Here is a 12658-nt window from a genome sequence, read left to right as displayed (position 1 = left end):
CGAAAGTTAGAGGAATTTTGACGAAATATTTCATATACGCATTCTCCATTGCCATACAAAGCTCCATGATTTTTTACACGACAGCATTTTTTCCCCCTATACCCCCATATATAGGGTACTGGCCAGCCCCCTTAAGAAAACTGGTAACATAGCTAAAAATTTGCACCATGTTTAAGAATAAAAGCAATGTTTACATCATTACCTAGTGTAAAATATTATGAAAGATTTTGATATGATAAAAAGAATACTATCTGGCAATAACTATTTTAGCATTTCTTTGTCTGTGGTGCTTACAAATACTAAATTAACCCTTAAACGCCGAAGCGGTAAAATAAAAATTGTCTCCCGTGTGCCGGAGGTGTTTTGGAGTGAGCACGGAAGCAGAAAAAATTTTTTCAAAAAATCACAGCGCGCTTAGTTTTCAAGATTAAGAGTTCATTTTTGGCTCCCTTTTTTGTCATTGGCTGAAGTTTAGTATGCAACCATCAGAAATGAAAAAAATTATCATTATCATATATAAATGATGTGATATATGATAGCGCAAAAACGAAATTTCATATATGTATAATTGTATTCAAATCGCGCTGTGCGCAAAACGGTTAAAGGTAACGAGTTACTTTTTTTCATTGTAATGTACACTAAATTGCGATCATTTTGGTATATAACACATTGTAAAACGATAAAAGCAACACAGAGAAAATATTACCACAAAATAATGCATGAATTCGTAACGCGTGAACGTAAACAAATATTTTTTTCAAAAATTGACCATAAATCTAAATATTGTCCTAGAGACTTCCAATTTCTTTCAAAATGAATACAAATGATTGAATATTACTATACTGTAAGAGTATTAGCTTACAATTACAGTTTTCGACCATATCTGACGAGTTAAAGTTGACCGAATGTCGAATTTTTATAAATATATTTTTTTTATATGCAATTATTTTGGAAATTAGAAAAGCTACAACCTTCAAATATTTTTAGTTTTATTCTACATTAAATTGCGCACATTTTCATATATAAAACTCTATGAAATGCCTAATTTGAAATGGAGCAAATATTCCGAGAATGGGACGTATGCATTTCGGAGATTTGTGGCGGAGAATCCGGAAGAGTTACCGCGCGGACGTAAAGAAAATGTTATTTTTTTCATAAATTCACCATAAATCGAAATATTGTGCTAGAGACTTCCAATTTGTTGCAAAATGAAGGTAAATGATTGAATATTACTAAAATATAAGCGTTTTAGCCTACAATTGCGTTTTTCGACCATTTCGGTAGAGTCAAAGTTGACCGAGGTTGAAAATTTGTCACTTATCATTTTTTATATGAGAATATTTCAAAATTGATAAAAGCTACAACCATGGGTTGTTTTTAGTTGTATTGTGCATGAAATTGCGCACATTTCCATATATAAAACTTTATTTAACGGCTAATTTTAAAATGGTGCAAACATTACCACAATCGCATGTATGATTTTTTTCGGAAGAGTTACTGTGCGGACGTAAGGAAAAAGTTTTTTCATAAATTCACCATAAATCGAAATATTGTGCTAGAGACTTCCAATTAGTTGCAAAATTAAGGTAAATGATTGAATATTACTAAAATATAAGAGTTTTAGTTTACAATTGCGTTTTTCGACCATTTCGGTAGAGTCAAAGTTGACCGAAGGTTGAAATTTTGGCACTTATCCTTATTTATATGAAAATATCTCAAAACTGATAAAGCTACAATCATGAGTATTTTATTGTTGTATTCTACATAAAAATGCGCACATTTTCATATATAATACTCCATGTAACGGCCAATTTAAAATGGTACAAAAATTATGTCAAAGTGACGAAATAATTTCCGAGATGTGTCACAGATACTTTTTAGTGCGGCAAGAAAGAAATTCGCGCTTGCGCGCCTGCGTAACGATTGTAAACAAAACAACACCTTGATCCGTGAACTCCCAGCATCCCCCAAGGCGTGTGATTCAAGAGTTTTCAGCTGGTAGGCCTAAAAGTATTTTTCCGCAAATTTTTAAAAAAACTTTTGTATGTCGACGTAAAATATGTCCCGTCGGCACCCGAGAGACAAAAAATGTCGACGTAAAATATGTCCAGTTGGCGTTTAAGGGTTAAGTGACAGTTTGATTTGGCAGCATCACTTTCCACCCTTGCCTTACCAAAATGACAAGAAGGTTCAGACACACTATAGCACTACAGTGCTCCACCAGTTTCACGAGTTTCACATTTCCATAGTCCACTTGGTTGCAGATTTTTGCGGAACACATTAGTATTCACTTTTCCATGGGGAACTTTCACTTATTTTTGTATTTTTTTCTATTGACCATATCTCTTAAAATTATTACCATTTGCTTTTTTTTTTTTTTTTTTAAGCAACACTATTCACTAATTACTGTATTTTTTTCATATTGAGTATGTGACTCAACACAAATTTTTATGATGAAACCTGATTAATGGTCATACATTCTGTAAAATAGATTTATTTAATTTGTATTAAATATCTTACAGATATTTTACCATTTCCATTAATGTTAATATTTTAAAATTAGTAAATCATTGTTATAAGCATTTTACGGGGTATAAAGTATACTTAAGAGTAACAGTTGTAAAAGGGTACTAATCAAAGATGTCTTCAGATATTTTGGGATGATAGTTTGGCTGTATTTTTTTTATTATATTTAATTGTTTTAGTATGATAATTTAGGTTACATTTGTGTCTGAGCTATCAAATTAAGCAGTGCAAAGTTAAAACTGACAGTTATAAGCATTTTAGTTTGTGGGGTACTGGGTATTTGGCAACTAGTATAAGGATTTTTAGAGGGGATTTTTGCATTTCCATGGCAAGTTCTGGAACATAATACCACATGAAAGTGGGGAGCACTGTATGCATTATCAGCCACTCAGAAACACTCATTTTGTCCATAAAGACTTTAACTGAAGAGCCAAGCTGAGCAATGGTCTTTTCTATCATTCAAATAGCAAACAACTCGACTTGAAGCTAGCAATGGGGTTGGGAGCGGAAGCATGTAAGCCGGGCTAAGTAGATGGTGGGACAGTTAAAGGACTGTGACAGAGGTATCATAGAAATAACGCGAATATTAGAGTCAAGAGTTTGTAAGAGAAGATTCCTGGCAGCTACAGATTTACTAGTCTCCAGGCCCCCTAGCAACTGCTTTCCTAACTTTGTCTCTAGTAAATTTCTTTAAATGAGATTGTAAAGTCTTCCATTTCTTATCTGTCCACTCTACACATTCATTACACCTGAGATCCATAGAACACCTATACCCTACAAACTTTAAAAGTTGAATGAGAACAATAAGATTCCTTATTAAGTCTTGACTGCATTACCAAAATCCATGAGAACTAGAGTCTAACATGATGTAAAGTCAAAAACTTGTCAAAATCGTGAAAAACACTGTAATTCATTCCAAATGTCTGTAAAGATACTTATCATCAGTAAATAAATTTGCCCAAAGGCTAGCAATATTAGAATACTTCACTAAACCGTTGAGAAACAACCAGTACAGTATGAATTTCAGAATTTTAAGCTGCTGCCAAAAACTGGTGAACACCCATTAGAAACAAAGAGAGCTCTTTGCTTTTGTTCCTCTCTGTAACCCGTAAGTGGGTGGGGCTCTTGTCACCTACCGTATCCATAAAAGGGTGGGGCTCTTGTCACATACCCAAAACAATTAGCGTGACCAGCAAATTTCAAAATTTTAACTGCCGAGTGAATGAAACAGTAAGCTATGTAATTACTGGGTAAGTTACTTATATATAAAATAGTTTGTATAATGAGCTAACTGAATGACTGACAAATTAACTACTGCAAAGGGCAAATTAAACACACACAAACACACTTGATATAACAAAATGTAACATGCATTTACACCAATTTCAATATGTATTATTATACTCTCGCTGATAAACTGGATAATCAACAATTGCCTCATCAAAAACCAAAATGCCCTATCTCAAAGATAGACAGAATTGCAAGGAAATGTATAAGGCTGGAAAGTTCTGGGATTAACATCATCACCTCCTGTTTTCCCCAAAGACATTTGGAGGAAAACTACTACTACCACCCACTCAAAGATCTGAAGCCTAATAAAGTTACCAACTAATATCATCATCCAACCCCATAAAATCTTACAGACAACTAGCCGTCATCCTACTCAGAGCCTACAAGCAGTTGAACAACAATTTAATTACAAAATATGACATTTTTATAATAAAATAATTTTTCATATATACTTACCAGTAATTAAATAGCTATAGTTTCTAACTAAACAGCAGCTAAGATTTGAAATTCGCAGTACCAATTCTTGTTTTGTTTTGGTGTATTAATAACCCGGCCACTATCGTGGAAGAGAGGAACCACTCGACAGTGTGTTTATGCCCGTGAGGGGAGGCAGGTGGGCCTCTATCTTTAATTACTGGGTAGGTATATACAAAAAGTTTTTTATCATAAAAATGTCATTTTTGTATATGCAACTTACCCAGTAATTAAAGAGCAGATTCCCACACTGACAGGACGTGGGAAGCAAGGACATGTTCTATTCCCAAAATATTACGTAATGCAATAAATTTGAGTATAGAAAATTTGCCATCATTGATAAAAATGCTTGCTGTTCCTTACCTGTACGAGAGCTGCTGCAGGATGATACTGCCCCTGGTTGGTAATCATCTTACTTTGTAGACGCATGGCAGTATAGCCATAGGTCACCTATTACGAGAATGAGAGCTTTAGGCGAAGGAAGTACTTTGGACGCTAATAACATAACATTTATCACCTGACCAGGGCGCAGTACCATCACCAATATAAATAGAAAACAAAACAATACCTTCACCAAACTGGTTTTAAAAAATACTAATATCCATCCCTTAAAAACTATGACTAGAGGGTACCCAAGTACACGGTACCCCCAAACTCCCTTATAACTCCTCAACCTCTAACAAGGTAAGAAAAGAAGGAAGAAATTGTCCTGAAGTCTTTCCTCATTGTCTAATCCTAAACCATCACTTAGATCTTTAATATTGAAAGAAAAAGGCCAGGGTTTTGCCAGTGACTCATTCTTAGCCAGGAACCCTTAAGTGCAGGAGCAACCCACATCACCTTCCAAGAAGCCTACTCTTCTATCAATAGCCTGAATCTCACCGATTCTCTTGCTGGTTGCCAAGTAATCAAGAATATTGCCTTGATGGAGAGTGAATGGGGACGTGGAAATATGCATCCTGCATATCTATTGAAACCATCCAGGCCACCTGGTGAATAGATGCCAGAATGGAATGGTTGGCTTCCATTTTGAATTTAATTTCCTGAATAAAGAAATTCACAGCACTCATGTCCAGGACCAGTCTCCAACATCCTGACGCCTGTGAGACTACAAACAGGCGATTGTAAAACCCCTAAGATGACCCATCTTCTATCTCCACTGCATTCTTGGAAATAAGTGTGGAAACTTCTTCCAAGAGGGCCAAAAACATTTCTGAGTTTTTGGAATAAGCAGTCAATGTGATGAAACTCTTGACTAAAGGAGGTTTTTCACTGAAGGGTAGAACAGCCCTCTTTTGAGATTTAAACAATCCACTGTTCCACATCTCTTTCTTTCCACCTTTCCCAGAATTGGTGGGGTCTGGCTCCTACTAGAGCACAGAAGACGTGCAAATCACTAATTGGTCATAGGTCTCGAGGTCGATTTCTTAATGGACTTGCTTGCGAAAATCTTGCTCTTCCTCCCCAAAAGGTCTGTCTTTGTGCTGGAGTTTCCAATCTAGAGGCTAAGGCAGGAGGTTTTTTAGGTCATTTGGAAGCCTGATAAAAGATCCTGTGTGAAATTTTTGTACAGGGACGAGCCGATGTCATTCAGTGTGTGGGAACAGAAATCCTTGACTAAGGGAGAGAACAAAAGAGTGGACTTCTGAGTAGAAGTAACTCTTTTTGCAGTGGAGACCCATGGCTCTCTTTTTCAGAATTCCTTAATTAAAAAGGGAGGCTAACTCACGAGCACTATCTCTTGAGTCTTTTTTGCTGAAGCCCCTATTGCTCAGTCCATAAAACTGCTCACTTCAAAAACCTTAAACAGGTTACGCAATAAGTGGTCTATTTCTGCTGACGAAAACATCACTATAGCTGCGGAAAAGGCAGGTTTTCTAGAAGGATCAATGAGAGTCAAGAAGTCCAATTGGGTGGATGGAGCCATACCCAAAGTGGGAGCTGCTTCTATGGTGTAACAAAAATATCACCTTTGAGATATTCTTGCTGGCGGAAAGGTGAAGCAGGCCTTCCCTTGCTCTCTCTTCATTGAAAGCTAATTGTTTACTTCTCTAATAGCCTTCTTAGCTGACGTTGAAAGTGCCATCCTTGGAAGGAGTTTAATCTGGTGCAGCATTTGGCTACTTATCAATAAAGTAGACTGTGGAGAAGCAAGAGTAGCTGGAGTAAAGAAAGTACGATAGTCCTCTTCAGCTTCTTGAGGAGCTTCTTCCTCTGCTGAAGAAACGCGAGACAAAAGTACATTTGAAGTCGTGCGAGATGCAGCAACTGATGCTGTGCAAGGCAGAGCATCTGAAGTTGGGTTTCTTCAAAAAGTCCAACATGTTGTCCAACTTCTTAATTAGATCCAGGGAAGGATCATTGTCGCCAACACAGCCTAAGGGCGCCGATCCGCTCAAGAATCAAGCGCAACCGGTAACTAAATCACCTCTAGTGGAGTGGGTGCCATTGGCGCTCAGGCACTACAGGAAGCTCCTGAGACGAGGAATTAATGGGCGCTTCGCAGCCATGGCATGTTCGGGCGCTACTGGGGACTCGAAAAGGGACAAAACACCCAGGTGTAACTGGTTACGCAGGCGCTGATGAGTGCTCAGAAGCTACCGTGCCAGACATGTTTGCATTTTTACGTTTAACAAAAGAAGCTCTCTTGGCTTCTTTGAAAGATCTATTCTCCTCCTCACAAACAAGAAAAACATTCTGGAGAATCCCAGAAACTCCATGAAGGTTGATCTTGCACCACAGGAATGCTTTAGAATTCTTAGAAAGGACCTGAGGGGAAGTTGGTGCTTCTGACAATAGCCTCTTCAGCAGCCTAGACTTCTCCTAAAAGCACTACTGGTGCCTAATCTCCGGACTGGAAGCCTCAGAGCTCGATGAAAGTTTCAACACTTCCTCTATGACACCTTCCCAATGGCTGTCTCTGACACCCTTGGAGGCAAACGGTGAGTGTGAGGGGCCAACTACCTGTGGGCAGAACCCACTGACCTCCCTTGGGCTTACGGTAAGGCTTCTCCCAGGTTCATGGGAGTGTGCCAGGGACCTTTGCCTGGGAGAATCAGTGGGATGGATAGCCAGCTCCTCCATTAACAATTCACTTGCACTATCACCACCTTGATTACTTACCTTCTCCATTAGGACTTTAAATGAAGAACCTAATAGAGCCATAGAATCTAAAATATTACTAAACTTATGGTCGAATTTTGCCTCCTACTTCGACCCTTCATTCGGCAATGGGGGCATTATTGAGGGAGTCGGGTAAAGGTTGTGGTGTTAAGATTGGGAAGGAATAGGAGACAACAGTACAGAGACTAATAAGTCAAAATTACCATCTTGACTAGTATTCGTCTTATCATGTCTAAGCTTAGCCTTTCTCTTCCTTTCCCTTTTTAGCTATTTAAATGAGAAGACAAAACTTTTCATTAATTAATATTCTAATTGTGGTGTATCATATAATATTTTGGGCTCATGTCGTTTACTGCCTTGGCGTGTCATGTTTTGTTTGTCCCTTCATTCTTCTTTTTTTTTTTTTACATTCGTTTTTGGCGCAATTGCACGATGTGGTCTTACAACTTTTTATGATGGATAGTGTTTGCTGTGTGGTGCAAACCCCAATTTGTTAGCATTGCTGCTTGAGAACTGTCTAGCTTGTGAGAGATTGAAGCATTCCGTGGCATACTACACCGTAAGTTGTCTGTGAAAGTTCATTTTGATGTGTTAGCCTATAAAATTGCATCTCATTTTGCATTGTGATTTGTGGTTTTGTAATACTCTACTAGTTAAGAGTGACTGTAATTTTGAACATTGTAATTCATTGCATTTTGTTTCTTTTGTAGTATTTCACTGTGTAGTGCCAGACTTTGGACAATAAAGAATATCACCCTGATAAAGACTAAAACTTCCTAGCCTGGTTGATTTATCTAGCTGGATAGCCAGTACAGTGGACCCCCTATATTCGCATTCTCTGGAATCACGGATTTCTCTCAGGAACATTTCCCACCAATTATTCACAAAAAATTCACAGTATTTTTCTATGAGAAACATCCAGAAATTCCTGGTTTTCTTCACTAATTTTATCATAAAATGCACTTATTGTGATAAAACAATTAAAAAACCAAGTCTAAACATTTTTAGTAGGTTTATCTTGAGTTTTAACTAACAAAATAGACGGTTTTCAGCATTTTTATATGGGTCCCAACTATTTGGGGGAGGGGGGGTCTGGTGCACATCCCCCACAAATATGGGGGGACTACTGTATACCAATCTATACATTCCTCACACGATAATGATGGTGAACAAATTTGATCCCAGTATGAAGTGCAAATTGTGTACAAGTCATACTTCAAGGAAGTCAAACTCGTACTACAGCCTTTGCTGCAATAAAGGGATGACGACGAACTAGCGTCAGACATCGTCAATGTTGGAAAAATTCTCAAGTAAAAAAAAAAAAAAAAATCCATCCAAAAGTGAGGAAAAGTCTTTAAATAAAATCAAACTGCACTTCTCCAATCAGTGAACCACAGGTAACCAACAGGAATTTCAAAGCACCAGCTGCGGATCGAGATTGTCCATTGTTCAACCATGGCAGAAACAAATTGATGGATCTTTGCCGAGTAGTTCCTCTCTACCTCGATAGTGAGCAGGGCTATTCCTATTCCAAAACAAGGAGAACTGCTACTGCTATTTCAAATCTTAGCTGCCATTTAGTTAGAAACTACAGCTATTTATAATTACTGGGTAAGTTGCATATACAAAATACTACTTTTAATGCAAAACATATAAGTATTCTCTAAATCTTGTATGATGCATTGTAAGAAAATACCAACAGCTGCTTGCAACAGATGTTTGACTCAAGGCTACAGTGGTCCTTGATTTCCACTTTTAATCCTTCTTTCTTGTCTCTTCCCACCAAACTGCCTGTAAAAAATACTAACAATTGCTTGCAATAAATGTGTGACTCAAAACTACAGTGATCCTTGACTTCCACTTTTAATCCTTCCTTCTTGTCTCTTCCCACCAAACTGCCCGTAAGAAAATGCTAACAGTTGCTTGCAATAAATGTTTGATTCACAACTACAGTGGTCCTTGATTTCCACTTGTCATCCTTTCCTCTAGTCTCTTCCCACCTAACTGCCCTATATCTTAATTGCCTTGTTCAAATTCTCTCCATTATCACCTTAACATAAAATTTTAAAAAAATAAATAAATAAATAAAACTTTGCAGAGAATATTTCTCTTACCTTCACCGCAGCTTTCATCATCTTCATTATTGACTATGGTAAATTCATCTTCCACTTCCTCTTCAGAAGAATCTAGATAATTATCGTCATCTTCTAAGTCTTCAATGGCATCACTTGGATCACCTAGGTTCGCAGAATTGAGCACTGAGGTATCACTAACACCACCTGAACATCCTTCAGGTAATTTGGTCACATATTCTAATGTTGCTACACAGTGAGGTGACAATCCACCAGTGCCACCGACTACAGGTCTGTGATTAGAATATTCCCCTACAACTAAACTATTATCACTTGATTCTAACACATTTATCTGTCCATTACACCTACACTCTCTACTTACATTACCTCTAGTTAAATCTCCAGCAATAAAATTATTTAAATTATCACCACCCTTGTCCCACACAGTACAAGAACATGAGGCTTCCAAACACTGGGAATTGGTACCCTCTGAGTTTCCCTCGGGTCTTGAAGTTCTCACATTACGTTCACAGAGGGGGGTAGACTCTCCTCTGCTGCAGCAGTCTGCAGCAGATATGGCACTTTCCTGGTATGCCACCAAGGCATCCATCGATTCTGATCCACTCTTCGTTCGCTGGCGTTTATTATGTAAGGCAAGGGGAGCATTTTCACTCTCCACAACAACTCCAGCAGTGTTGTCTGGGTTGTGACGTTTGGAGATGGTTGGCTGAGCTGTTGTTGTAGATGACCTGGCAGTTGGGGAGGCATCGGAAACCTTCATGGTGTTCAGGTGCTGCCCACCTACCAAGACATTAAAGGGTGGCCTTTGTGACAAGGACAACACACACTGACACTTGGACATTCTATTTCAACATCATTATCTGAAAGTATTTGAAAATGCAATGAGTTAAGTATGGACAGCGTATCTAAAAATAGTTCAGTGACACTTATATACCATTTACCTTATGCTATTAAAATACTTGGCAAACATTTAGGTACAAGTTGGATTCTTAAAAAAAATTAATTGACATTGTTGTAAAAACAACTGCAAAAAACAAAAGCATTAACTATTTGTACAAGAAAAAATATAAAATAACTAATGGAATAATTTTTTTTCAATCAATAAACCTCCACTGCTTGACTGTAAATGGGGTAAAATTGAAATGTAAATTAAATTAATTCATAACTTTATTTTAAGGTCCAGTAAAACATTTGGATCCAAGTAGTAACTGGCCTCTGATTCTATAAATGCATAAAATATTCACATAATTTAATACACACATGGTATGTTAAAGCTTTACTGTACTTTTACCAAAGGAGCCACATTGCAGATGACAAAATATTAGAAAGAAAAACTAGCAGTTTACAAATGCTCAAGTCCCCAGCAAGTATTCCAAATCAGATCATCATACAGTACTCCTTAAACTAAAGCACTTTATAAAATACTTCATTTCCGAAGAACTCACAAATGCTGATTAGGATACATCCAGTATCCATACAATGCAGGACAGCATAAATACCATTTTTAACAAAGTTAGGTACTCAATGTCCATAAAAATACTGTAGTTCTCTTACACAAGCTAACACTTGTGAGGGTTAACCATCCACTTCATGCATGGTCCAAAAAATTAAATTTTTATATTAACCCTGGAGAGGTAATGCTGGGCACAAATAACCATGAAGCTGCGCAAAAACGCTTTTTTTAAAAACTGCGCAATTGGGTTTCCCATCAGTCAAAAAGTTAGCCTGTGAATCGACAGCTGAGCATGCGCTCTTGCAGATGTCGGATGTTCTCTAGCTGCTGCTCTGTTCATCTCGACGCCACAAAACGTTTTTCACGAGTATACCAGTCATTTATGACCCACCCGTCCATTGTACGTCAGTATAGTAAAAGTCACAGTTTTTATATAATTGATTATAGCGTAATTGTCATTATTGATATTTTTATACAACTTTTCGGAATGATTTATTCCTTTGCTCAAGACGCCACCAGGTGGAGGAAGTCATGTGAAGATTTTGTAAATATTTGAATTCTGTGAATTTCTGGAAGCTTTTTTACTGTAAGTGATGAGAAAATCATACTTATTTTTTTGAGATATTTAGTAAAAATATTTTTTTCGTTCTTTGTTTGATTTAAACACCTGAGTAGCGTTAAGGGTTGTTGAAACCAATAAGACAAACCCTAATTGTCTTTACAACTTAGTGGAAAATGTTATACAATCATTTTTTTACCAGGGTTAAATTACTTTTTGTATACCCTTTCCTAGTAATCAAATAACTATAGTTCCTAACTAAATAGCAGCTAAGATTTGAAACTCGCGGTTGCGATTTTTTGTGTGTAGGCACAGCCCCGCCCACTATCACAGAAGAGGAACAACTCGACAAAGATCCGACAATTTGTTTATACCCTATGTACTGCGAGGGGAGGCGGGTGGGCCTCTAATCTTTAATTACTGGGTATATACAAAAAGCTGTTTTATTATAAAAATGTAATTTCTGGGCTCAGCCGTGTCGCTCCCGTGAAATATGTCTGCTTTAGCACTATTTCTATTTTCTCCTCATCAGACAATGACAGTGTTCTTGGGGCTGTCTGCCTCTGGCGTTTTTTACGCCTGTTTTAGCATAAGGCTCCTGGTTGGCGCTACATTGTCCGAAAGTCCTGAACATCCACAATAGTAAATCACAAGACTGGAGAAGGGTGGAAGAAATTCTTCCACTTTGAGCTTTGGCCTCTCCGGCAAGGGGAGGTGATTGTAGTCAGCTACATCCAGTATACGATAGGATATCTAACAGTATGAGAGATAAGAGTCTTCCTCCGAGGAGGATCCTTCTTGAGTACTTCCCTTGCTCACGAGATCTCTTCTTACCTGTTGAAGGGCCTTCTCGTTGCAGAATCTTCCCTATCCTTGTCCGAAGGAAGGGAAGAAGCTTGAAAGTCGAAGGAGACTCCAAGCTGAAATTGGGAGTACTCCTGATTTCTAGCTCTTTATTGTATCCCTCTGAACACCTTCTGGGAAGCATTTCGAGCCGTCATCGCATTCCAAAGACTTTGTAGGCAAACGTTTTAAACCATTCTACTGTAGATGAAAACGTAAGTACCCTGCCTGGACAACAAAACCTCTATCTGAAAACACTGAATCAGGAATAGGGGGTTTTAGTTCTTTTTCCAGACA

At 37.8% G+C, this 12658-nt stretch overlaps 1 protein-coding gene across 5 annotated transcripts in view; it reads right to left on the bottom strand.

Moving 5' to 3' along the window:
* Positions 1-12658, bottom strand: part of LOC135220922 (tubulin monoglutamylase TTLL4-like) — a 111102-nt gene that overhangs the window by 85707 nt on the left and 12737 nt on the right. For all 5 annotated transcript variants that reach the window (XM_064258569.1, XM_064258568.1, XM_064258572.1 and 2 more), the window contains exon 2: positions 9528-10366. In XM_064258569.1, the coding sequence (XP_064114639.1) occupies positions 9528-10347 (820 nt within the window). In that variant the 5' untranslated portion in view covers positions 10348-10366. The remainder of the gene's footprint in view (positions 1-9527; positions 10367-12658) is intronic.

Source organism: Macrobrachium nipponense, chromosome 2 (assembly GCF_015104395.2).
Source record: "Macrobrachium nipponense isolate FS-2020 chromosome 2, ASM1510439v2, whole genome shotgun sequence".
Classification (NCBI taxonomy): domain Eukaryota; kingdom Metazoa; phylum Arthropoda; class Malacostraca; order Decapoda; family Palaemonidae; genus Macrobrachium; species Macrobrachium nipponense.
The sequence above is the reverse complement of the archived record's forward strand: the minus strand, read 5'-3'. Positions and strand labels throughout refer to the sequence as shown.